The sequence below is a fragment of the Ranitomeya imitator genome, chromosome 3 (assembly GCF_032444005.1).
Source record: "Ranitomeya imitator isolate aRanImi1 chromosome 3, aRanImi1.pri, whole genome shotgun sequence".
NCBI classification, from domain to species: domain Eukaryota; kingdom Metazoa; phylum Chordata; class Amphibia; order Anura; family Dendrobatidae; genus Ranitomeya; species Ranitomeya imitator.
In genome coordinates, this window is record NC_091284.1 from 5,206,557 (window position 1) to 5,234,537 (window position 27,981).

Here is a 27,981-nt window from a genome sequence, read left to right on the forward strand (position 1 = left end):
GCTGTGCTGTGCTGCTGGTAGCTGTGCTGGTAGCTGTGCTGCTGGTAGCTATGCTGGTAGCTGTGCTGCTGGTAGCTGTGCTGGTAGCTGTGCTGCTGGTAGCTGTGCTGGTAGCTGTGCTGCTGGTAGCTGTGCTGCTGGTAGCTGTGCTGCTGGTAGCTGTGCTGTGCTGCTGGTAGCTGTGCTGGTAGCTGTGCTGCTGGTAGCTGTGCTGGTAGCTGTGCTGCTGGTAGCTGTGCTGTGCTGGTAGCTGTGCTGCTGGTAGCTGTGCTGCTGGTAGCTGTGCTGGTAGCTGTGCTGTGCTGCTGGTAGCTGTGCTGGTAGCTGTTCTGCTGGTAGCTGTGCTGCTGGTAGCTGTGCTGGTAGCTGTGCTGCTGGTAGCTGTGCTGCTGGTAGCTGTGCTGGTAGCTGTGCTGCTGGTAGCTGTGCTGCTGGTAGCTGTGCTGGTAGCTGTGCTGCTGGTAGCTCTGCTGCTGGTAGCTGTGCTGGTGGTAGCTGTGCTGGTAGCTGTGCTGCTGGTAGCTGTGCTGCTGGTAGCTGTGCTGGTAGCTCTGCTGCTGGTAGCTGTGCTGGTAGCTGTGCTGCTGGTAGCTCTGCTGCTGGTAGCTGTGCTGGTGGTAGCTGTGCTGCTGGTAGCTGTGCTGGTGGAGGCCGTGGATGTGGAGTCTCTTTCTTGAGCATGCTGGACACTTTTTACAATGGCTTTTGCTCCTTCACTTCTGGGGGACACTTTTCTGCTCTCAATATATGGCCTAACCAGGGATTTGCCCAATTCCTCAAGAAATAATCTTCTTTTATGCAGCTTATTTCGGTTCCAATCGGGGTTGATTTCTCTCCATAAGACAAATGCATTGTATGCAGAAACGTCCAGTATTTTATAAAATAAAATCATTGGCCACTGATTGGTTTTGCGTTTGCATGTATATGTTGATATTACTTGGTCTAAAGTATCAACTGCTGCCTTTGTGGCATTATAATCCAAAATAATGTCAGGCTTTCTGTCTTCTCTATCACTTACGGCATTGTCATGGTGCATTGTGCTCAGTAGAATTACCTAAGTTTGGAAAAGAAAAGAATAGTTGTAAAGATATGTATTCACAGTGTCAGTCAATAGACATTTTAGAAAAATTTTTATCCAAGTTTTGAAAAAAAAAAAGAATATGTAAAGATGTGTATTCACAGTTCAGTGCTCTCTCTCTCTCACAGATTCCAGTGTCTCTTTCACAGGACTTAGCTTCAGGGTGTAAGTCAAATGACTGGTGTCCAAATTATAAGACAACAGTGTCTTCTCTCACAAACTGAAAATGCATTTGACTAAATAAATACTTGATTACTGATGACAGTGAAACCCCCAGCCTTTGAATGATAACCAGTCTCCGCTCTCACAAACAGCAAATGGATAATACTAGATAATTACTTGTTTACTGATAAGAACAGTGAAACCACCACCATTTTGAGATGAAGTACACATAAAAAAAACGTAACTTTTGTAGTCAGAAATAATCAAAGACCTGTAGAACAGTATAAAATGCTATCGGATTATATTGACCCGAACAGTACAAGTGTAACAATCAGCGTGTAGCAAAAAGTAAACAAAAACAAAAAAAATATATAGAGCTCCACAAATGAGAAGTCAAGATACCACTAGTTTCAAATCCACATATAAAAAAATCTACAGGGTCTCAAAAATTATTTCGGGTCATATTGACCCGAACAGTACAGCAGGGTTAAGCGATACGGAACTTTGCCCAGGCGAGCAGAAGGCCAGGAGGCCTAATTAAAGGTATCAAACTTCGCAAAGGTGAGCAGAAGAATGTGGTCCTTATCTCAGGCCAGGAGACCTACCTGTACTTAAAAATACTGAAACAGTATACAGCAGGCATTATTAAAAGGGATTAAGTATTCCTTATCTTTGTCAAACTGCAAACAATTATCTAAACTAGAGAGGAAGCTACAGTGTCGTAAACTGGGACACGAGTTCTCCTATGGAGAGCTGACGATGCAGAGCCACAGAAAGGAGTGCGTGGCCCTCATTGAATGGACATTGAGAGTGCTAGTGAGTTGTCTTACTGATGCACCTCAGCCAGTCAGGTCCTCACAAATCAACTGGGAGCAGAGAGTATCTCTGAGGGGCCGTAGCAACACATCTCGCCTTTATGGTTCACACGGGGGATGATGGGACTTCCCATAATGGTTTGCTGGACTGTTGTAGCTTGTAACAAAAGTTATGTACCACCACATGTAACCGAAACGTTCCCGACTCTGAAAAATGCAGAAGAAGCATTCATCAAGTGTTGTGCCTGCTATCTGATGTATATACTTCTCATCAAGTTCATCTTAAGTAAAGAAAAGTTTATTTTTGAACTTTGTTCTCCCTCATTTATCTCCATACCATCTGGTCCATGCCTGCCAAGTGCAACAGCAGCATGCACTCCATAGAGGTGGGAGTCAATATACACTGCTCAAAAAAATAAAGGGAACACTAAAATCCCACATCCCAGATATCACTGAGTGACATATTCCAGTTGTAAATCTTTATTCATTACATATTGGAATGTGTTGAGAACAATAAAACATAAAAATGATCAACGTAAATCACAAATAATATCCCACGGAGGTCTGGAGTTGGAATGATGCTCAAAATCAAAGTGGAAAATGAAGTTACAGGCTGATCGAACTTCAGTGGAAATGCCTCAAGACAAGGAAATGATGCTCAGTAGTGTGTGTGGCCTCCACGTGCCTGTATGATCTCCCTACAACACCTTGGCATGCTCCTGATGAGGTGGCGGATGGTCTCCTGAGGGATCTCCTCCCAGACCTGGACTAAAGCATCTGCCAACTCCTGGACAGTCTGTGGTGCAATGTGACGTTGGTGGATGATGCGAGACATGATGTCCCAGATGTGTGCAATCGGATTCAGGTCTGGGGAACGGGCGAGCCAGTCCATAGCTTCAATGCCTTCATCTTGCAGGAACTGCTGACACATTCCAACCACATGAGTTCTGGCATTGTCCTGCATTAGGAGGAACCCAGGGCCAACCACACCAGCATATGGTCTCACAAGGGGTCTGAGGATCTCATCTCGGTACCTAATGGCAGTCAGGCTACCTCTCGAGAGCCCAAGGAGGGCTGTGCGGCACTCCAAAGAAATGCCACCCCACGCCATTACTGACCCACTTCCAAACCGGTCATGCTAAAAGATGTTGCAGGCATCAGATCGCTCTCCACAGCATCTCCAGACTCTGCCACGTCTGTCACATGTGCTCAGTTTGAACCTGCTTTCATCTGTGAAGAGCACAGGATGTTAGTGGCGAATTTGCCAATCCTGGTGTTCTGTGGCAACTGCCAAGTGTCCTGCATGGTGTTGGGCTGTGAGCACCACCCCCGCCTGTGGACGTCGGGCACTCAGACCATCCTCATGGAGTCAGTTTCTAACCGTTTGTGCAGACACATGCACATTTGTGGCCTACTGGAGGTCATTTTGCAGGGCTCTGGCAGTGCTCCTCCTGTTCCTCCTTGCACAAAGGCTGAGGTAGCGGTCCTGCTGCTTGGTTGTTGCCCCCCTATGGACCCCTGCACGTCTCCTGGCGTACTGGCCTGTCTCCTCGTAGCCCTCCAGTTTCTGGACATTATGCTGACAGACACAGCAAACCTTCTTGCCACAGCTCACATTGATGTGAGCGTTTTTGCGTGCGTTTTGCCGCGTTTTTGCGTGCGTTGTGCGTTGCGTCGCCGACGCAGCGGCGCACAACGCTAGTCTGAACGTAGCCTTAGACGGACTACGTTACACCATGGCATAAACGCGGTGTAACGTAGTCTGTTAAGGCCGCCATTGACTGCAATGTCGGACGCATCTCTAGCGCATGCCCACAATGGGCGTGCGCTAGGTATGTGCCGTCATTGAGTGACGGACCCTGAGACGCGGGCTGCAGCGTTTCCGTGTCCGTCACTGCTAGCGCAGATAGAGCTAGCAGATGCTCTATCTGCGCTAGCGCGATGTAAACGTCGGCACTTGCGTTACAGCAGCCGGTTAGCGTATGTGCTGAATGGGCTGCTGCTACCGCAGTGTGAACCCGGCCTAAGGCCAGAAATAAACCCCATAAATCCCTGTACATGGAGACTTTGGGATCAGATCATTTCTGTCCGTGTTGATTGTGGAAACAAAAAAACTTTCATAAAAGCCTCCAACTTGTGTGTGAATCAGAGCTGAGATCTAACGTGATAGAAGATTCCAGTGCGGGAAAGACGGGAAACCTTCATATAGAGGCCGGTGGTGATGGAGTCAGTGACCAACTCTGGCCAAATCTGTCTCTAGAGCGGTAGTAGAAGATGAAGATGTCGTCCTCATCATGAAGTAGTTATTTCTCATGTCGCGTGTAATGAATATCTCCTGCAGTATTACTAATGCCGATTCCAGGGTCGGTAAATGAGACGAGAATTAGCGTTATGGAAGATGAGTCTATGAGGAACGTATTCAGCTGCCGACTCCGAGGAGGAAACTGCTTGTGGCCTAAATATATAGGATTTATTAGTAGATGTAAAGACGGAAACTAAATCCTGTAAAATAATAAATCTCCTCATATGTTTCCCTTATTATCTCCAGTAATTGTATTATTACAGGATTCTTCTGATGTTACATCGGCTCATCTTCTCATTCAGGTCTCTACAATATCGGATCCTCTCAGTGAAGATCTTCTACAGAAGAGAATTTTCCTGATTTACCCACCAGTGATGGATATGGACAGAGACAAGATGGCGGAGAGGATATTACACCTCACCCTAGAGATCCTCTTCCGGCTTACTGGAGAGGTGAGGGATTCTGATGACGTCACATTACATCATTCTTATCTATGGGAATAACAGATGGACAGAACTGGAGAGGTGAGGACTCTGGAAATGTCTGTAGTGAGATTTATTAATGTGTCTCTCCATTACCAGGATTACACAGTGGTGAAGAAGACCTCTAGTGATCGCTGTCAGGACCCTGTGTCTGAGGGATGGGGAAGACCCCTGAGCCCAATCACGGGGCCTCCACCTCACACCCTGATCCATGAGGACATCAATGACCAGAAGATCCTAGAACTCATCTACAAGATGATTGAGCTGCTGACTGGAGAGGTGACAGTGCTCGGAATGCTGGGACATTATACAGTAACACTATGAAGGGATCTGGGGATGACGGTATCATTGTATGTGTCAGGTTCCTATAAGGTGTCAGGATGTCGCTGTCTATTTCTCCATGGAGGAGTGGGAGTATTTAGAAGGACACAGAGATCTGTACGAGGACGTCACGATGGAGGTTCCCCAGCCCCTCACATCTCCAGGTAATACAGGACTAAATATCCTATAATTACCTTATATACTCGAGTATAAGCCGAGGCACCTGATTTTGCCACGGCAAAATGGGTAAGCTTATTGACTCGAGTATAAGCCGGGTATGTATTGTCCCCTCATTCCTATCCCGGTATGTGTGGCTCCCCTGTCCCATCTTGTATGCATGGCTCCCCCGTCCTCCTCCGTCATTCTTACCTTCCTCGCACCATCGCTGAATGTCCCTGGCGCGGCAGCTTCTTCCTGTGCCGAGCGGTCACGTCATGAATATATGCGCTCCACGCTGGGACAGAGGTGCAGAGAGACGGAGATGCAGCGACGGATGGCGAGTATTGATGTTTTCTGAAAGTCGGCGGCTGCAGCTGTCACCGGCTTCCCGCTCCCCTCCCCCGCCAGCTTTCTGTACCGTGACTCATGAATAAGCCGAGGGGGCACTTTCAGCACAAAAAACGTGCTGAAAATCTTGGCTTATACACAAGCATATACGGTATCTGTATGTATAGAATGAATTCACTCCCTGTATGTGTTTCCTCCAGATCTATCCAGTAAGAGGACAACACCAGAGAGATGTCCCCGTCCTCTTCTTCCACAGGACTGTAACCAAGAAGATCCCAATGCTCCTCAGGATCATCAGGTAGATGGAGAGAAGGTGTCAGGAGATCTCCCCTATGATGTGTAGACGCCGGTGAAGGTCTTGTGCTCAGTCTTGTTTTACCCTCCAGTATTATATGTTTTATACTTGTGTGATGAGACCGGTGGAGACGGCAGGATTAGAGCTGGTCATAGATGGGACTTCTCCATCTGTCTGTGACTTTTACAGTATTTGTTTCAGGGTGAAGATCTGACCCATAATAATACTACAGAGACATATGTGAGGGGGGATGAGCGGTGTAAAGAGGAGATTCCTACATACGGCTACCCAGGTGAGTAGTGACCACTAAATGCAGAGAAGTCACAGATTCTCCTCAGTCCCCGGCTGTGGCTGCTTTATCAGTGGTGTAGTCCGGCCGTATCACCATCGTGTGATCACCATTTTACCTCTAGACCACAACATTCTCCTCCACCCAAAACTGTTCAAATGAATTTGGGCATTGAATCCCTTCTATAGAACTTACAACCTGGAAGATCCACCTACGCCTTGAATTAGAAGACGCTGACCGTTACCTGCCCAGATCTGTAAACTACAAAGCCTAATGACAGCGTACGTAGAATGTGCTGACAACTTAGAAAATCACTTGAAGAATGGTGGGCCTGTAAGAGAAAGCGGAGGGTAATAATGCTGGTGGCTTCTTAGATCCCTGAGATCTTTTCGGATGAATCTCCCTTCTGTGCTGCTGAGTGTGATCATATGGTCCCTACAACACCAGGTCCAGTCTATCAGGGCAAACTTCACTTTTATGATCGACAACATTAAATGTCCAGTGAGGCCAAGTGTGAATTTCTGTACAATAACAACAGAGTTTCCATTTATCCTGGTTTCATGGATTCACTCCACGTCATAAATTGCATTGTTTTAGATTCTAAGGAATTCGGATTACTGCACAATCTCTACTGAAATGAGGAGCACTAATACTTTCTCTACTCTTCTGGTCAGGACTCTTAGTAGTAAATTTAATGTCTTTTTTTTTTACAGGTTCATTATGTATAATAGTTTGATTGTGGTTTCCCTGCCTCATTTATGTGAGTCTGTATCTCCTTGGTGGTCTCAATTATCTCTTCCAAATGCCCGAGATGTAAATTTAAGGCACCTCTGCTCTGCAGTATTACAAACAGTTCTCTTTGATTGCCTATTATTTATTTTTGAAACTCATTTGATATAAAATATTGGCCCTTACGATAGTTTAGAGTGCCAAGAGCCACATAACCCCAGAGAGGCTGCATCACCAGTTACTCATTGTTTTTACTGAAGAAGACTGTTGAGTTTGATCATTTCAGTAGATGTCTTATTGTCTATACTCACAGTTTTTGACTACAGTAGTTAGGGCCCATAACGCTCTGATTTATCCACTTCCTGCTAACAGTTTTGTGTTCCTAATCTGCCCCATTCTTCAGATCTGACATGTCACTTTATGGCGTGATAACGTTGGGATTCTTCACAAAGGATAATAGGAAACAAATGGACCTCAAAAAATATTTTACAACTTCTCATGAATCTGACAATACCCGATATACAGTTGTACACTACTGTCTGGGCACATGGCAGGGTTAAGAAGGGAAGGATAGCCATTTAGCCATTAAAATCAGACCTTGCTGGAATAGTTCGCAAATACAATGTGCTGTGAGCACTGTTCATGGTCACTTGGCAGCTCAATACCTAGTTACCGTGAACAGGCTTGGCACTATCTACTCCTTTCTTCAGATCTCATGGATTGTCTTTCTCATCACAATATTAAACCCTCTGCGTGGATCTGGATTTACACAGGGACTCCTAGGCTTGGGCCATGGCGTTACCCACTGTACTGTGGAGTGAGATGGCAAGAAGAATAGTTAGCTACCTGGGTGAGAAACAGGAGGGCAGAGAAAATACAAAATTAGAAGACGTAAGAGGAATCGGTAAACGGGACGAGATCACAACAGGAAACAAATACAGAAGTCGGGAGCTGAGCACACAGGACTGAACCAGAGGAGAACAAGGCTGTATCTGGCAGTTTCCGGAAATATGTTTTGAGCTTTAGTAGGCTGTGGTGCTTTCCTATTGGCTGAAGCAGGGAGCAGAGTACTTCAGCTGGATAGCACACTCACATCCATACTGCCAGACTGGACGATACTACTGGTCCTAGGCACCTAATCTTAGGGCTGGACAGAGCCTTCACTGCCCAGATTATCTGGTTTTGACCAGAATCACCTGCAGAATGGTTACAGGAGCAGACGTCGCAGTTCCTAGAGGAGTCGGGACACAACATTTGCAGAAGCCCTAATATGACAAAATGGCCTAAAACCAAAGTACTAGAATCCCTATAAAGTGACTCCATTTTGGAAATTATAACTCTTAATAACTTTGGGAGAGCGGATTTTGCTTGATTAGTTTTTGGAAGCCATGTTGCTTTTCAAGAGTGTTTGAGCCACTAATAATGTGGAAAACCCTGGTTTTTCCACTGACAGATGATGAAACTGAGTGGGGACTTGTTTTTTGTGAAATGAGTAGAAGTTTTTATTAGTATTATTTTCTAAAGCATAACATTGTTTGATGGCTTTTTATTCCATATTTGACAGAATGAACAAAAAGTTGAACACCATGCTTTACTGGTTCATCCTATGAGGGTTTTCTCTTAATCTGTGAACTGTCATTGTCTTGAATAGTTCAATATTTTTACATAACTTGTAGTGATGAGCGAGTCTACTCGTTGCTCAAGTTTTCCAGAGCACGCTCGGGTGACCTCCAAGTATGATTTACAGCTATTAGCCTGCTTGATTACATGTGGGGATTCCCTAGCAACCAGGCAACCCCCACATGTACTCAGCCTGGCTAGTAGCTGTAAATCATTCAGCTGCCGCGATGAAAACTCAAATCTCCGAGCACTAGCAAATACTCGGAAGTCACCCGAGCGTGCTCTGGAAAACCCAAGCAATGAGTACATTTGCTCATCACTAATAACTTGACATTTTTTTGGACTGTTTAAATAGAAATGTTGAAAAATAGAAAATTCAAGGATCTTTTATTAAAAAGTAATTGGTTTTATTTTTGGCAGATGACTGTACCAGGAGATCAGATGAGCAGCTGACATCTTCAGTTTTTAAATCAGATAATATTGAGATTCCACAGGAAACAATTGAAATGAATGCTATTACTTCAGATATACCATCATACCTTCACAACAAAGACCTGTCAATTGATCCTTTAAAACAGGTCCTGTCTTTTGATTCATTACCGACATCTGAGGAAAATCAAAGTCACAAAATGAGCATTAAAAAACTAACTGCTTCTAAAGCAAAAAAGCCATGTTCAGGTTCAGAATATGGAAATGGTTTTCCCCTCGAAAAGTCTTTTCTTAAGCATCAAAAAATTCACACAGCAGATAATAGATTTTCTTGTTTCAAGTGTGGGAAATGCTTTAACCAGAAATCAGATCTTGTTAGACACCAGAGAACTCACACAGGGGAGAAGCCATTTTCATGTCCAGAATGTGGGAAATGTTTTGTAGCTAAGTCAAGTCTTGTTAAACATCAGAGAACTCACACAGGGGAGAAGCCTTTTTCCTGTTCAGAATGTGGGAAATGTTTTAACCAGAAATGGAATCTTGTTATACACCAAAGAATTCACACAGGGGAGAAGCCTTTTTCATGTTCAGAATGTGGGAAATGTTTTAACCATAAATCAGATTTTGTTAAGCACCAGAAAACCCACACAGGGGAGAAGCCATTTTCATGTTCAGAATGTGGGAAATGTTTTGTAGATAAATCAAGTCTTGTTAAACATCAGAGAACTCACACAGGGGAGAAGCCATTTTCCTGTTCAGAATGTGGGAAATGCTTTACCCAGAAATGGAATCTTGTTCTGCACCAAAGAATTCACATAGGGGACAATCCTTTTTCATGTTCAGAATGTGTGAAATGTTTTAACCATAAATCAGATTCTGTTAACCACTAAACAACCCACACGGGAGAAGCTGATTTCATGTTCAGAACGTGGAAAATGTTTAGCCATAAATCAGATTTTGTTAAGCACCAGAGAATCCACTCAGGAGAGAAGGCTTTTTCCTGTTCAGAATGTGGAAAATATTTTGTGAACAAATCATCTTTTCTTAGTCACCAGAGCAGTTACACTTGAGAGAAGCCTTTTCCATGTTTTTAATGTGGGAAATGTTTAACACAGATATCAACTCTTAATAAACATCAGAGAAGTCACATTGCGGAGAAGCCTTTTTCATGTTCAGATTGTTGGAAATATTTTAACTGAAAAATTGTATCTTCTTAAGGGGTTGTCCTTTACTACATTACCTGGTCATTCCTCATATTTTTGGCCTAGTTAAATTAAAAAATATTCATATTTCCCTCCTGTGCTGGTGCCTTTCCAGAGGTGTTGGAACTTGCTTTCCTATGGCTCACATGAGGTTGTTACATCACATGAGCCCTCCGCCCAATTAATGCCAATCTCACTGTCCCCGCCTTCGGACGTACAGTGACGAGCAAAAGGGTAACAATGTGACCTTTTGATTTTCAGGCTCCATATTTCATCATCTACTACTGCTTTGAACTGCTTCATTTTATAGACTTGGCTATCTCATACATAAATTTGACTTGCAACTATTTAGTGTCATGCTGCTGCAATGCAAGTAGGTGCAGGCTTCACTAGATGGCATTAGAGAGAAAGCAGGTCTGCACCTAAACAGAGCGGACCTGCAGTGCAGCAGTGAGGCTACCACAGATGGCAGCAGAATAGTCAAACAAGCCGGGTCAAATCCTAGACCGTAGCGCAGTACCAAAGGAATAAGCAAACTCTCGGTCAGAGACAAGCCAGGGGATCCGTAACGGTTAGGAGCGGATAAGCCAAAAGACAGAAACAGGTGAGGATACAAGCCAAGTCAAAACCAGGGAGTCTACACACTTAAAGGGAAACATTGAGTCAAGACGGGAACAGGGGAAAACAGAGACACTGGTTCAGGCAACTAACGCAGCAGGACAAATCAGAATATACCATGGTCAGATACACATGCCGAAGGCAGAACTATAACTGGCATGGTCTGCAGGACACAACGGGGATAAATAGCAAACCTGAGACCAGACTGAGGCTAAGAAAGTTAAACCCTGGCATGACCAGACTAAAAAAGGGGAACACTCAAAACCCAGTCTGGATCATTACATTTAGGATATGATTAGTTATACAGATTCTTGTCTGGTCACTGCATTGTTACTCTTTTGGTCCTGGTAGTGGAAAAATCTTTTTCTTCCTGTATTCTACAAAATACAAATTTTTCTCTCATTCCCTAATAGCTCAGTGTGATATTAGGTTGATTCCCAAGTGAAAGGTCACTGGTTCGAATTGAGGAGCAGCGATGAAGTAGATTTCCCCAAAAAATTAGAAACTGCTTCATCCAGGTCATCGATGGCGATCTCTTAGTCAAGAAAATTGCCAGACTGCATCACGTAAGTGCCAAGACTGTTGGAAGAATACAAAATTATGTCTATCAATCCATTAAAAAGCAAAGACCTGAACGTCCAGGAAAAATATCGGAATCAACAAGTGTGCTCATCAAAAGGTCTATCAGTTATGGCGTGACAAACACGGCAGTAGAGGTGGTTTGAATGTTTTGTAATTCTGAGATCACAGACTGTCATGCAAGCACCATGCGACGCATGTTACACAAGTCTGGAATGGTGGCTCAAAAAAAGGTGAAGAAGCCCTCAACTTCAAAATAGTCATAAGAAGCATTTGCTCGAGTTTGCAAAAAAGTACAAAAAGTGGACAGTAGAAAATTGAAAATGGGAGATTTGGAGCGATGAGCCGAAAGGCAATAGACTAGGCTTTGATGGGTGCAAATGAGTCAGTAAGAAATAAGGGAAAGAGGGGCCAACGGATCAAGAAATTGAAGGAACTGTCAAGTTTGGTGGAGGAAGCCGGGTAATATGGAGTTGTTTCACAGCCAAAGGCATTGGCTACTTGAACAGGATCGATGGGGTTCTCAATGCTGAGATATATGTGAGCATCCTATAAGACGAGTTACTTTGTACAGTCGAGTACTATCTGTATGAAAAGGATGACAGTGTACCAGCAGGATCTGTCACTAGGTGGTGGCATGTCCAAGCAGTAGAAGGGGACAGTGAAATACTGTGGAACAGTGATGGTGCCAGTGTTGAAGATAAGCAGTTCCCAGGCCATATCATAAAAACAAATAAATAGCTCTGATTACCTTTTGCTGTATGTATGATAGTCCGCGTTATGCAGCGTTGCTGAACTGAGACTAAAATCACTATGAAGCATCTTTCTGAGTGCCAAGTTCTTCATTTACTTTCCCAGGCTATCAATATCGGATCACAACTGTCTGCGTTGCCTTTACTGGTTATTAAAATAGGGGAACCCCTCAAAAAATTATGTGGAGTCCCCCTATTTTTAATAACCAGCAAAGGCTAAGCAAACAGCTGCGGGTTGATTTTAGCAGGTTGATATTAGCTTAGTAATACTTGCTGACATAAAGCCCAGGGGTTAGTAATGGAGAGGCATCTTGTTGTGAATTCTGTGGCTGAATTCACTCCTGTGGTCACAAGTGGTACTGCAGCTTCTGAGCTTCCTCCCTCAGGTGTTCTGGTGAGCTCGTTAACTGCTTCATTACTTAACTCCGCCTGATGCTGCTATCCTTGCTCCTTGTCAATGTTTCAGTGTTGGATCTGAGCTTCTCCTGATTGTTCCTGTGACCTGCTGCTCTGTATAGCTAAGTGCTTTTTGCTTTTTTGTTGCTTTTTTTCTGTCCAGCTTGTCTTTTGTTTTGCTGGAAGCTCTGAGACGCAAAGGGTGTACCGCCGTGCCGTTAGTTCGGCACGGTGGGTTTTTTTTTGCCCCCTTTGCGTGGTTTTGCTTTAGGGTTTTTTGTAGACTGCAAAGTTCGCTTTACTGTCCTCGCTCTGTCCTAGAATATCGGGCCCCACTTTGCTGAATCTATTTCATCCCTACGTTTTGTCTTTTCATCTTACTCACAGTCATTATATGTGGGGGGCTGCCTTTTCCTTTGGGGAATTTCTCTGGGGCAAGTCAGGCCTATTTTTCTATCTTCAGGCTAGCTAGTTTCTTAGGCTGTGCCGAGTTGCCTAGGTAGTTGTTAGGCGCAATCCACAGCCGCTTTTAGTTGTGTTTAGGATAGGATCAGGTGTGCAGTCTACAGAGTTTCCACGTCTCAGAGCTCGTTCTTGTATTTTTGGGTATTTGTCAGATCACTGTGTGCGCTCTGATCGCTAAGCACACTGTGTCTCTGGATTGCCTTCATAACACCTGTCATTAGCAAACATAACAGCATCTATAAGACATCTTCATTACTAACCCGTAAGCTTAAAGTAAAAAAACTGCAAAAAGTCATTTATATAAAGCACTTACTGACCTTTTTTGACCTATTTATTACCTTTAAAAAATAAAATAATCCAAAGGGGTGCGCCGTAAATCTGTCCCACGACGATCCCCGACTGCAGCATCTGGATATTATAAAGCTAAAAAAATAGTACATAGCAACAGCCTGTCAATCAAAATTTCATAAATCTATTCATTCAGATCATGTTTGCTATTAGTCATGGACACTTACATGGATCAGTTGCTAATGAATAAAGCACAACGGGGTGTGGAAACCACATATACGACCACAAGATCCAAAAGATATTTAGAAAAAAACCTTTATTGTAAATACAAGACAGAAACTGGCATTCATAGGGAACATGTGCAAAACAGTGCAACACTGCAAAAAAGACGCTTTGACCAGGACTCACCACAATAAGTATTCATATGTAACAAGATTTAATAATCGGAATAATGCTAATAAATATATCAGGTCAAATATATAATATTAAACAGATAATTAGCCATCATAATACTGTAGTCTGCACCTAGGTAGTATGGGTATGATGATTACAGGTAAACCAGTGCCTAAAATTACGCTTCACAGACCTTACGCAGTAAGGAAATCACTTATACCCATCTCCTCATCATGCAAACCCGATTACTCATATCTCACTAAAATATTCCAGCTATCGTTATATTTGTATTTCCACCGACATATTACTAATATAAATATTTTGAACCAGTTACAGAAAAAGAAGTAATCAGGCTCCTTGCATCTTCTCGCCCAACCACTTGCACCAGTGACCCCATTCCGTCACATCTCCTCCAGTCCCTTTCCCCGGCTGTCACCTCTCACCTAACAAAAATATTCAACCTTTCTCTCACTTCCGGTATTTTTCCCTCCACATTTAAGCATGCCATCATACATCCATTACTTAAAAAACCATCCCTCGACCAAAACTGTGCTGCTAACTATAGACCTGTCTCTAATCTTCCCTTCATCTCTAAACTCCTGGAACGCCTGGTCCACTCCCGTCTTACCCGCTATCTCTCAGATAACTCTCTTCTCGACCCTCTTCAATCTGGCTTCCGCTCTTTACACTCTACTGAAACTGCCCTCACTAAAGTCTCTAATGACCTACTAACAGCTAAATCTAATGGTCACTACTCCATGCTAATTCTCTTGGATCTCTCCGCAGCATTCGACACTGGATCATCAGCTCCTCCTCACTATGCTCCGCTCCATCGGCCTCAAGGACACCGTTCTCTCCTGGTTCTCCTCCTATCTCTCTGACCGATCCTTCACTGTATCTTTTGCTGGTTCCTCCTCCTCTCACCTTCCCCTTACTGTTGGGGTTCCTCTAGGATCAGTCCTAGGCCCCCTACTCTTCTCGTTGTATACTGCCCCTATTGGACAAACAATCAGTAGATTTGGTTTCCAGTACCATCTCTATGCTGACGACACCCAATTATACACCTCTTCTCCTGTTATCGCGCCGACCTTTTTAGAAAACACCAGTGATTGTCAGGCCTGTGTGGCCTATTTAAAAAAAAAAAAAAATCAGGTTCCTCACATTATGTTCTCATTCACTTTATGCAGTTAATAGCCCTCTGTGTCTGTACTGCTACATACTTAGGCAGTTAACTGGTTCATGCAGCTTTACATGAACACCTGAGCCTTACACTATAGCTGGTCCGAATAACTATAGCAATTGTTACCATCCACCTCTCGTGTCTCCCCTTTTCCTCATAGTTTGTAGCTTGCGAGCAGCAGGGCCCTCATTCCTCCTTGTATCTGTTTTGAACTGTATTTCTGTTATGCTGTAATGTCTATTGTCTGTACAAGTCCCCTCTATAATTTGTAAAGCGCTGCGGAATATGTTGGCGCTATATAAATAATAATAATTATTATTATTATTATATATCACTGTCTCTAACATCATGTCCTCCCTCTATCTGAAACTGAACCTGTCAAAAACTGAACTCCTCGTGTTTTCTCCCTCTACTAACCTACCTTTGCCTGACATTTCCATCTCCGTGTGCGGTTCCACCATTACTCCAAAGCAACATGCCCGCTGCCTTGTGGTCATCCTTGATTCCGAGCTTTCATTCACTCCCCACATCCGATCACTGGCTCGCTCTTATCTGCACCTCAAAAACATTTCTAGAATTCGCCCTTTTCTTACTTTCGACTCTGCAAAAACTCTTACTGTTTCACTAATTCATTCTCGTCTGGACTATTGTAACTCTCTACTAATCGGCCTCCCTCTTACCAAACTCTCCCCGCTCCAATCTGTACTGAATGCTGCTGCCAGGATCATATTCCTCACCAACCGTTACACCGATGCCTCTACCTTGTGCCAGTCATTACACTGGTTACCCATCCACTCCAGAATCCAGTACAAAACTACTACCCTCATCCACAAAGCACTCCATGGCTCAGCACCACCCTACATCTCCTCTGTGGTCTCAGCCTACCACCCTACCTGTGCCCTGCATGGCTCAGCACCACCCTACATCTCTTCCCTGGTCTCAGTCTACCACCTTACCTGTGCCCTCCATGGCTCAGCACCACCCTACATCTCCTCTCTGGTCTCAGTCTACCACCCTACCCGTGCCCTCCGCTCCGCTAATGACCTCAGGTTAGCATCCTCAATAATCAGAACCTCCCACTCCCGTCTCCAAGACTTTACACGTGCTGCGCCGATTCTTTGGAATGCACTACCTAGGTTAATACGATTAATCCCCAATCCCCACAGTTTTAAGCGTGCGCTAAAAACTCATTTGTTCAGATTGGCCTACCACCTCAACACATTATTATAACAACTCCAGAGCACATATTTAGACAAAGAGCAAAGGACAGTTTTACACTAAATAGTAGAAAAAAGCCCCACAGCCTACACAAAAGGCAACCCACTCCATATTAACAATATAAACAGGAGAACTAGGAGTATAATGGGTATATAAATTTATTACAAATGCAGGGTATAAATATACATAGAGTAAGGCACATATAAGATAATAGTATGAAAACAGGATACACAATACAAAGTGCAAGGAAGGATGGTAAAACGGGAAACCAGTATCCACCCAGTGTGCGGAAGCACAAACAATCCCAGACAGTCTGAAACAACAGACTGAAAATACACCACGTTGCAGGAAGCCACCCTAGTAATAAATATGATAAAGTGACAAGCCGTCACTAGTAGTAGGAAATTGGGGCTTACCGCAAACCAGATGGGCTGCACCGGACTGGAACCGGGATATTAAGACCCCCGACGTACGTTTCGCTTAATCCATATTACCGCTTTATCAAGGGGATCAACACATTAACCTAACGATCCCTGTGTGGCCTATCATAAAAAAAAAAAAAAAACAATCAGGTTCCTCGCATCATGTTCTCATTCACTTTATGCAGTTAATATCCCTCTGTGTCTGTACTGCTACATACTTAGGCAGTTAACTGGTTCATGCAGCTTTACATGAACACCCGAGCCTTACACTATGGCCGGTCCGAATAACTAAAGCAATTGTTACCATCCACCTCTCGTGTCTCCCCTTTTCCTCATAGTTTGTAGGTTGCGAGCAGCAGGGCCCTCATTCCTCTTGGTATCTATTGTGAACTGTGATTTCTGTTATGCTGTAATGTCTATTGTCTGTACAAGTCCCCTCTATAATTTGTAAAGCGCTGCGGAATATGTTGGCGCTATATAAATAAAATTATTATTAATATCACTAGGATCTAGGTCTTCATCTTTGAGGAGCATACCATTAAGGCACTACCTCACAGCCGGTGGCACAACACGTGTCAGCTTGTACTGACTACTGAATCTTCCCATATGGGGAGCATATCATACCGGCATTTACCTCAGGATCGATGGCACCACGAGTGGGAGTCCAAGGCAGCGCATCACCCAACCTGCGTTTCGAAGACTTGCTCCTTCATCATGGGGTGTGTAAGTGAATAAAATGGGGAGTTTAAATTGTCGCCGGAGCGGATGTAGTGATGACGCGTACCGGAAGTGACACATCTGCAACCATGACAACCCGCAACGCCAGGAAGCGTCGGCATCATGCGGCGGGCGGTGCCAAGGACCTGGCCAAAAGCCACCAGGCGTGTTGGGGCAGGGTCCACACGCGTACACGGCCGCGCCCTCACTGACTCCTACCCACTGCCACTAGCTATTGTAAGTATGACTACAAAACAAAAGGGATTATTACACTGCATAATACAAGGTGACCTATTTATAATGGCCACAGGAGTGATTTAAATGTTAATTCAGCAGAGGGAAATCTCACTGCAATCTGCTCCCAAAACCATAATATTCAGCAATGTTTGGCTACTATACATTCAAAATTCGTATTGATATCAATCTATGACCCAAGTGGGAAGTATATGGTGTACATCAACATATAATATAATGTACACATCGGAATAAACATTTAACTGGTACAAATGTACCGAATCGGCACAGTAAAAAATCATACAACTTCTATTGTATAGTCATAATGGCTAATACTCTTCCAATATCCTTATTGAAGCAAGCCAGTGGAGAAGTGAAGAGGAATTCCAATACCAGCCCCGATCCAAATGTAGGTAGAAATAATCTAAAAAAATCTAAAAGAATAAAATTAGAATGAAAAACAAACAATATCACAGAACTGCACGTCAATGCACCGCTCACTTAACGAGCCATGGATCACAGGAACGACACATAACTGAGACTGATTGAGTCCATGGGGGTGAACTTCAAGGTCCATATCCAGCGCATTTCTAGTTGCACCAACCGTTGCGAGATCTTGCCACCTCTGATTCCGACATCTATCATATCGAGTCCTTTGACACGTAAACCACTACTGTCACAGTTGTGATATAATTTAAAGTGCCTAGGTAATGTTTTGAGAGAGGATACATCATCCTCTTTAGCAGCTGCCTATATCCCCAGCACGTGTTCCCTGACCCTAACCTTTAATTGGTGGGTGGTCAACCTCACATATATCAATGTACAGGGGCAGGAGGCATAATAAATTACGTTCCTCAATGTACATGTGATAGGTTTGAATATTTTGAACTGTTTAGTCCCCGATGAATCCACAAATGTATCATCTCTAACTACATTTACACAGTGGCCACAGGCTGTGCATCCACCTCTCTTTTTAGGACTCATCCAAGAATGTTTTCGGAGGAGGTCCAAGTGGTCACGCAAATTTTTAGCTCTCTGATATGTAATTAATGGTGTATCAGATATTAGTTTAGCAATAGTTGGATCAGTTTTTAAGATAGGCCAGGACTTATCTAGTACATGTCGTACCTGTTCAGATCGAGAATTAAAGTTACCATAGTCACAAATCTAACCTCAGCTGTTCTCTGTACCTCACTGCCCATCCTGTATAGCAGAGAATTCCTATTACTATGTTTAGCCCGGAGATAAGCTTTTTTAATCGTACGATTACTCTATCCCCGTGCACTGAAACGGTTCTTAAGGTCCCTAGCTTGTATCTCGAATTCGTCGTCCATCGAGCATATACGTCAAACACGCAAAAACTTGACCCTGGTATTGTCGAAGCTTCTTGGGAAAGAGGGAGATACCCCCTACTGACACTCTTACCATCCCTTACCTTTTTTCCCCCAGCGCGACCACCCGAACCCCTTCTCCCAATTAAGACAGAGACAAGAGTTTCTTTGGAATTATGTAGGCCACAGCAGCCTGTTTATTAAACAAAAACAACGGTTAACAATTAATGTAAAAGCATACATTTCAAAACTAGGGGAAGTCCTTGGAGCCCAAAAGAATCTGGTGATTTTAACCATACCGCGAACATAACTCAAACCATATTTTACTCCCAGCCGTTGTAAGCCTGGCTCGGGAGCACCAAAAACCCCGCAAGAGGGTTCACTGTTCGCGGTAAAAACATGAGATCCGACCACCCCTGCCGGAACTCCCCACCACCAATCACCAGATCCAAAACATAATAAACTTCAGAACAGAGGAGCCATATACCTATGGACCCCCCAAACCAATTTCCACCAACTCCAAGGACTCCCCCCAACCGCCCAGGCCGCAATGACCCAAAAAGAACCATGTGCATACTAAAACCACCCGCTCACCGCGAGTAATTTACACCCACAGAACCACAAACCAAAAAGGGCGGGGAGGGAGGGATGCTTTCAGTGCTGGTGAGCGGGAACTGACCGGCCCCCGCCCCCTGACACTTCCCTAACCCTCTCTTCAACTATCTCCCCCGCCCCCTATACTGTTAACCCTTTCAGCCCCACCCCCTCCTCTCCAACCCATTGTCATGCTGGCCTTCGCTTAGCCGTGGGGGGGAGGGGGCGGCTCGCTCCGGCCTGTCCTTGACCCTGGTATTGTCGAAGCTTCTTGGGAAAGAGGGAGATACCCCCTACTGACACTCTTACCATCCCTTACCTTTTTTCCCCCAGCGCGACCACCCGAACCCCTTCTCCCAATTAAGACAGAGACAAGAGTTTCTTTGGAATTATGTAGGCCACAGCAGCCTGTTTATTAAACAAAAACAACGGTTAACAATTAATGTAAAAGCATACATTTCAAAACTAGGGGAAGTCCTTGGAGCCCAAAAGAATCTGGTGATTTTAACCATACCGCGAACATAACTCAAACCATATTTTACTCCCAGCCGTTGTAAGCCTGGCTCGGGAGCACCAAAAACCCCGCAAGAGGGTTCACTGTTCGCGGTAAAAACATGAGATCCGACCACCCCTGCCGGAACTCCCCACCACCAATCACCAGATCCAAAACATAATAAACTTCAGAACAGAGGAGCCATATACCTATGGACCCCCCAAACCAATTTCCACCAACTCCAAGGACTCCCCCCAACCGCCACAACGAGAGGCCTTTGAAAACCTTAAAGGCCCGAGACCCCACCCGACCGAAAAGCTATGGCCTTCTCAATGCCCTCCTGTAACCCGAGAGCCCAAAAATCCATTCCTACAGCATTCAAATGCACGCCGTCCGCCAACCAATACTCCCCATTTCCAGATTCCAATTCAAAATGTCTGACCGCCGCACCCCCATTCCTAACCACAAAGGCAGACACCGCCCTGTTCACCTTTATGCGGGCCTTATCAATTTATTGCAAAGACCGCATGTGCTTCCACCGTTTCCGCGGCACGATTTCGGACCAGACGACAGTCAATCCCGGGTACAAAACCCACAAACGTAAACAGTCCTGTTTGATGTCTCTAACCAACTCCCGAAAAGGTCGGACCCCAAGATCGTTACCCCCCACGTGCAAAACCAAAACGTCGGGAGCTCTGTCCAGTCTCACACTGTTCTGGATTTCCCGCAACACGCGATTCCAGGCCATACCCCGAAAACCGAGCCACCGGATGACTGCGACGCTTCGATCAAATCCGAGTTGCCTGCCCTCCGTCCGAACGTCGGCTCGCAGAGCTCCCCAGTGCACGTACGAGTGTCCAAGAATCCACACCAATAAACCTTGGTGACCTGGAAAACAAACACAAACTTAACAACTGTCCCCTACTGCAGCAAAACGCTCCATAAAGCCTATAAAACCCCATCGACCACCCCCTGTGGCCGCACATAACTTCTAAAGCGGTTGGAGCGCCACCTACCGATCCTACGAATGGCGGAATCCTCCAATCCCCCAATTGCCGCTTCAGTTGCGGCACCTATCCGGAAGGAGTGAGGGGCGAAACAAGCCACATCCAACCCCACTGAGGAAATCGCCTTTTTGAAAACCGCCGTGAACTGGTATCGAGACAAGCAGGAACCATCCTGGTGACATAACAATGCCCCATCCCGCTTAGGCTGCAGGCCCCAAAAGTTGCTAAGGCAAGAGACTGGACACATAACGGACCCCGCAACTGAGCCCACCACAATTCTGCTGCCCCGCCCCTCCTGATCCGACTTTGACCTTCGCAACCATAACTCCACCTGGCCCCCAGCCAACAATACGTCCCTGGCCAATAAACCCCCCGGCCCTTTTTTGTTTGGTGCCACCAACTCTCCTACTCTAAAGGCCCCAAAAAAGGCCAATGAAAAGGCCAGCCGAAATAAACAAAGCTCAAAAAACGAAGAACACAGTGATGACAATGCTTCGCCCAATTTTTCCAAAACGTTAAAAGACACCGGCCTCCTAGAATCTGTTCCTCTGGGCCGCCGCCTAAAACCTCTTACGGCCCTCTGCACCAAAAAGGACTTGGTGATATCGTCCTGACCCCGCAATTTGCAACCAAAGGCCAGGGCCGCCATGACTCTTGACACTTTTGCGGGAGACCAACCCGCTGATGCCCCCCGGCTCAACCATGACAACAGGATCCCGATCTGATCCTGGTAGCTCCACCCACCAGATTCCGCTGCTAGCAAAAACTCCCACTCCCGCCAAGTTGCCTGATAAGCCTCCCAGGTTCTGGGAGCCAACGACGCCTTAATCAATGCCTGAGCGTCCCGGACACCGCTAGCCAAAGTTCTGGAGGGCACTCCAAACCGACCATCTCCGCCTCCGGGGCCAATGACCGAAAACTATCGAACTGCAAACGAGAAAGAGAGTCAGCGATGGAGTTATGAACTCCCGGCACATGCGACGCTGTGACATGCGCGTTCAAATTCAAACACAACAGCACCAAACGCCGTAACACGCAAACCACCGGCGGCGAAGATGCAGACAAACTATTAATCGCGCAAACCACCCCCATGTTATCGCAACGAAAACGAACACGCCTGTTCCGAAAATTATCTTGCCACAAGTGCACCGCTACCAAAATAGGGAAAATCTCCAGGAGAGCTAAACCAGTAGAAATCCAACTCGCAGGCCACTTTGCCGCGCACCATTGCCCTTGGAAATATGCTCCAAAACCCGAACCTCCGGCTGCGTCAGTGAATAATTCCAACGACTCGTTGTCAATCACGCCCGCCATAAACAAAGACCTACCATTATATGACTTCAGGAACTCACTCCACACTGCCAAATCCTCCTTGTGCTCAGCTAATAACCGCACAAAATGGTGAGGAGCCTTAACTCCCGCCGTAGCGCTAGCCAACCTCCTAGAAAAAACTCGCCCCATTGGCATGACTCGACAAGCGAAATTAAGCTTACCGAGCAGAGATTGCAGGTCTCGCAAAGGCACCTTACGCAGGCGACCAGTTCGCACAATGTCTTCCCGTAGGCCCGTCAATTTGTCCTCAGGCAAACGAAACTCCCACCGCACGGTATCGATGACTATGCCTAAGAAACACAAGCACGTACTCGGGCCTTCCGTCTTACCCGGTGCCAGTGGGACCCCGAACCGCGAAGCCACCCATTCAATCGCATTCAAAATCCTTGCACAGCAATCGTACCCCGCCAGGCCGATGCACAAAAAATCGTCTAGGTAGTGTAGGACCGCATCGCAACCAGACACGTCCCGTACCACCCATTCCAAAAAGGAACTAAACGCCTCGAACAGAGCACAAGACAGCGAACAACCCATGGGCAAACATCTGTCAACAAAAAATTTTTTCTCCCAAAAACATCCAAGAAGTCTAACGCTAGACGGATGAACCGGCAACAATCGAAAAGCGGCTTCTATGTCCGTCTTTGCCAACAGGGCACCTTTTCCGCATCTCTGCACCCAAGCTACCGCTTCATCAAACGATGCGTAAACCACCGAGCACAAATCAGGATCAATGCCGTCGTTCACCGACCTACCCTTAGGATACGACAGGTGCTGGATAAGGCGAAATTTTCCCGCTTCCTTCTTAGGGACCACCCCCAGAGGGGAAACAACTAAGTCCTCAAACGGAGCATGGTCAAAAGGGCCAGCCATGCGGCCCAAAGCCACCTCCTTACGTAACTTCTCTGAAACCACCTCAGAGTGTAACAAGGCTGAATGCAGATTTTTCCTAACAACGGGAACCACAAAAGGAGGTGCTGGAATAACAAAACCTTCCGTAAAACCGGACAGTAACAGTGCCGCCTTTTCCTTATCCGGTTACCTACTTAGATAAGGGACCATCCTTTCCACCATCAACGGAGTCTCCCCCATGGGAATTACCTGGACCTGCTTTTGCCTTGCCCTTCTTAAAGCATTTTGCGGCTCCGTGGGAGGAACCACTGCAGTGGGAGCACAAATGTTTAAATCTACAATTGCTTCCAAATTTGCACTGTCCCTCATTAAATTGCCAGCAGACACCCAACTTCTGTCCTCCTGCCTGACCGGCGTTGCCTGAGGAGCTCCCTGCACCGGACTGAGATCCATGGCCGGACCCACCGGCCCCCCCTTGAAAGGGATGGCCGAACTTGTACTGCGCCATCACGCGCAACCAGAGACCAATATCTTTCTGGTCCCACCTAATAGCCGGCCGCACAGCTTTTCTCTGCCTAAACTGCTCATCGTATCTCAGCCACGCCTGACCGCCATACACCCTATGAGCCTCACTGATGGAATCCATGTAGCAAAATAGCCCCGAGCAATTCTCCGGAGCCTTCTCACCAATAACACTGGCCAAAATGGCAAAAGCTTGAAGCCAATTAGGAAAAGTCTGGGGAATCAAACGCCAACGCCGCTTTTCTTCCTCCTCCTTTTTTAAATCCTCCTTCTTCCCCTTGTCAATGTTAAATTTCTCCAAGGGGAGCAGTGAAAAAATTTCCACGTACTCATCCTTACTAATCTTTTCCCTGACCTCTTTCTTAAGATGCGCCCCCAACGGGCCCTCAAAACACACGTATACCTCGCCGTGCGCCCTATCATCTAAGTGGACCCTACACTCCTTCTCCTTCTCAGTCTGCACAGAAACCGAAACTGGCTCCGCAACCTCGGCCTGCGCTGCTGCCGCACTAACCGGACTCCGTGTTACACCAGACCAAGCACCCAAAAAACCCTGCGGAGCCACATCACGATCCAATCTAGCTAGCAGGTTCTGCACATTAACCAAAAGCTCCTGCACCCCTGCCGCTTCACCGCCGCCTGCTACCCCTGCCGCAGCTACGCCGCTAAGCGCTCCCTGACCACCACTAAACGCAGGCGCACTAGCATCATAAGAACAAGCACGAGACACAGACGCATACTCACCGGGCTGCAAGGGATCTGTGGTCCCTCCAGCCGGAGTGCTGGTATCCGGACGTCCACGAACGGCCCAATCCACCACCGACCCGTCCAACGATGTGCCTTGGAGGTGTCCGTCAGACCCGCTGCTCCCGGACGCAGCTGGCCCGTGGGACACTGGATTCGGACTCCCCGCGATGGGGGGAGACGCCGCCTGGACCGGCGAGGGCACATCTTGCTGACCGGCGCCAGCCGCAGTCCAGGCCGCCGTAAGAGGCTGTCCGCTCCAAGGCCCTGGAGCAGGGGGACCCCCCGCCACTGTAGTAGGGGCCGACCCAGCGCCGTCCTGCCTCGGGCCGCCCGCCCCGCTTCCATCCACCGCTCCTCTGGGCCCCGCTCTCACCGCCGAGGCAGACCGCGCGGCGGAACCGGCACCGCCGCGGCCTCCCGCTGCTCTAGGCCCCAAGCGCTGCCCGGCGCGTCTTGGCTCCGCCCCCACCGCACCACGAGGTGAGGGCCTAGCAACCGCCGCTGCGCCCCCCCTGGCAGTCGGATTCCTCCCTGGCCGGGGCCTACTCGCCGCTGCTCTTACCGGTGCCCGGCCTGGAGGGTCCCGGGAGGGGCTCCTACGCCTGCGGGGGGCGCTAGGCCCAGGATCCGGCGATAGGCGCTCGGGGGGCCGTGTCCGCCGAGCCCGCCGATCAAGATGGGGGACCGCCGGCGGGGATCCGCTGCCGCCGGCGCCGCCGTCCAGCAGGTGGGCCACCTGCGCCTCCAGCCATCCGGGAGGCCGAGAGGCTGCAGCCGCCCTCAGGCTCTGCAGCACAGCGTCCACACCTGACATGCTGCTGCTTTCAGTGCTGGTGAGCGGGAACTGACCGGCCCCCGCCCCCTGACACTTCCCTAACCCTCTCTTCAACTATCTCCCCCGCCCCCTATACTGTTAACCCTTTCAGCCCCACCCCCTCCTCTCCAACCCATTGTCATGCTGGCCTTCGCTTAGCCGTGGGGGGGAGGGGGCGGCTCGCTCCGGCCTGTCCTGACCTATTGGTACCGACCGTACCATATGTGCCAGATGGGAGGAGGACGCATGGAGCAACATGGTCGTGGATGTGGGTTTCCTGAAAATAGTAGTCTGGATAATACGCTCCTTATCCCTAGTCAGTGTCACATCCAAAAATTTGATTTTGTCCCTATCGATGGTGGCAGTCAAGTATATGTTCCGACAGTTATTGTTCAGGCTCACAACAAACTCACAGAAAGTACCCCCAAATACTAAAAATATCTTTATTAACAATAGTTAAAAACAACAAAGTGCATACAAATCCATCACAAAAAAAACACTTGAAAATAGAAAAAGAACCTAGGGAGGTGCCTGTTCCTAATAGCCTAACACTTTTCAGTACCCTACCTGCCAGCGGAGGTTGGCACCCTATTCCTGCGCAGTGGCGTCCCCGCTCAACGTCGACTGTCCCTTCTAGTCTATCAAACTCTATTGGGAAGGGGAAAGAAAAATGTATAAGTGTAGTTTGGTGAGGAGGGTGTTGATGGATACTGTCTCTCACACTCACCCTACCTATCAGCGGGGGTTGGCACCCTAGACCTGCGCAATGGCGCCCCCACTCCTCGACGGCTGTCCCAATATTACTAGCCCTGGCAGAATAAATTCAGACCCTTGTAGTAGTAGGGTACTGAGAGATGTGAGAACTTAGTGAACCAGGAGAAAGAAAAAAAAAATATTCCAAGGATATAATAACCCAGATGATTTAATTATTTGTGTGCTAGGATGACACCCAAAATTTTGGCTGTACTGAATACACAATACGTAAATAACATCTATAGAAAATATTCAGCAACAATAATTACTCACTATACCATTCCTCAAAAATTAGTTGGAGTGGGAGGAGAAAAAAGAAAAACCACAACACCCCAAAAGGGGATAAATTAAGGATGTAGAAAAAAAAGATTAATTCACTGGTGTGCTAAATAACACAATTTAAGCTGCCATTATTTGAACAAATGTGTCATATATCTTGCTTTATAGATCTCACATATCAGATGACACAACTTATAGCAGGCTGCCATAAATTAAACACACAGATATTGCACGTTAGCCTTATACTCAACCATATATTGCACATTGCCCATACTCATCATAAAATGAGACACACGTCCTATATAAACACTTAATTCAAAAAAGAAAAAAGAAGCTACTCCCCGAGGTGGCGTCCTGGTTCACACACTTAATAGACAGTGGGGTCATGAAGCAAACATACTTGTTTCTCTAGCTTCAGAATAATCAGAGCCACACTCTGCAAAAAGAGGCCAATCCCTCAATTTCACCAAAATTCTAACCTCACATTAAGATAGATAGGCATACATAAATCAAGGAGATTAAGGCACTTCATCTGGAGGGTACATGCCTGGTGTGTCTGTCCTGTATCGTTATGGACAACTTAAAGCTAAGTAGCGGTCTCTTATATTACTGGTAAATACACTCCTGATGAACCTCCTTTGGTGGAGTCTGAATATTTTTATGTGTTTTGGGGAGGAGATAGAACGTGGGTATAGTTGGCTGTCACAATCAAAGCTGTAAAAAGTTCTTTAGAAATATCAGCTTCTGTAGCTCTAACCAAAATCTCCCCGAGCTGCGCACAAAAGGCGGACAAGGGATTGTGTGTTAGTTTTTTAGAACAAGTTGTATTGGATAACTGGCACTTCCTTTTCATAAAGATATTTAGGCCACAGTACAATATTCCCTCACAACATCAGGGAGACTCTGCAGATATCCCAATCATACTCGCTCCTCCCTGGTCAAATTATCAGGCTGTATGGATTGAGGAATTTTTAGTAATTCATTACTCACTACCATGACAAACAGGTCGATTGCACTGCGGTTGGACAGAGGGGGAACCTCTTGGAGCGCACATGAATGGACTGAGGCATCCGACCTCCTTCTGGCGTCAAATGTTCGCTAGACAGCTCAAGAATCCTCAGCGCCGACTGCTCTGTTTCTGTTGGGAACAATTTATGTAAATTATCGTCAAAGAAAAAGCGTTTATATAACAGTGAACGGGCAAAAATATGAAGGTCCTTGACTGTTGTAAATTATCAAAACCTGCCCCCGATAAAAGGGCAAACCCTTGTGAAGAAGTGAGCAATCAGCCCTCGATAGAACATGATCGCTCAAGATAATGACCTTATTATCTCTGCCACCATCATCAGGTGAACGATATTTTTGTCTTTTGTATGGATGGAAAATATGATTATGAGCCGCGTGTGTACGAGGTGTATGGAGCGGAGCCGTGTGTGTACGGAGCGGAGCCACGTGTGTACGAGGTGTACGGAGCAGAGCCGTGGGTGTATGGAGCGGAGCTGTGTGTACGGAGCTAAGCCCCGTGTGTACGGAGCGGAGCCGTGTGTGTACAAGGTGTACGGAGTGGAGCCGTGTGTGTACGAGGTGTACGGAGCGGAGCCATGGGTGTACGGAGCGGAGCTGTGTGTACGGAGCTAAGACGCGTGTGTACGGAGCGGAGCCGTGTGTGTGCGAGGTGTACAGAGTGGAGCCGTGTGTGTGCGAGGTGTACGGAGCGGAGCCGTGTGTGTGCGAGGTATACGGAGCTAAGCCGCGTGTGAACGGAGT

At 46.5% G+C, this 27,981-nt stretch overlaps 2 protein-coding genes across 2 annotated transcripts in view; one reads left to right on the forward strand and one right to left on the reverse strand.

The window, feature by feature from the left end:
- LOC138672438 (oocyte zinc finger protein XlCOF8.4-like) overlaps window positions 1-10,176 on the forward strand; it is a 47,440-nt gene extending 37,264 nt beyond the window's left edge. The window contains exons 2-7 of the mRNA XM_069760410.1: window positions 4,660-4,809; window positions 4,939-5,118; window positions 5,201-5,324; window positions 5,868-5,965; window positions 6,164-6,254; window positions 9,021-10,176. Of these exons, the coding sequence (XP_069616511.1) occupies window positions 4,732-4,809; window positions 4,939-5,118; window positions 5,201-5,324; window positions 5,868-5,965; window positions 6,164-6,254; window positions 9,021-9,919 (1,470 nt within the window). The 5' untranslated portion in view covers window positions 4,660-4,731 and the 3' untranslated portion in view covers window positions 9,920-10,176. The remainder of the gene's footprint in view (window positions 1-4,659; window positions 4,810-4,938; window positions 5,119-5,200; window positions 5,325-5,867; window positions 5,966-6,163; window positions 6,255-9,020) is intronic.
- The window catches only part of LOC138672441 (uncharacterized), a 654,503-nt gene that overhangs the window by 134,362 nt on the left and 492,160 nt on the right, over window positions 1-27,981 (reverse strand). The window lies entirely within an intron of this gene.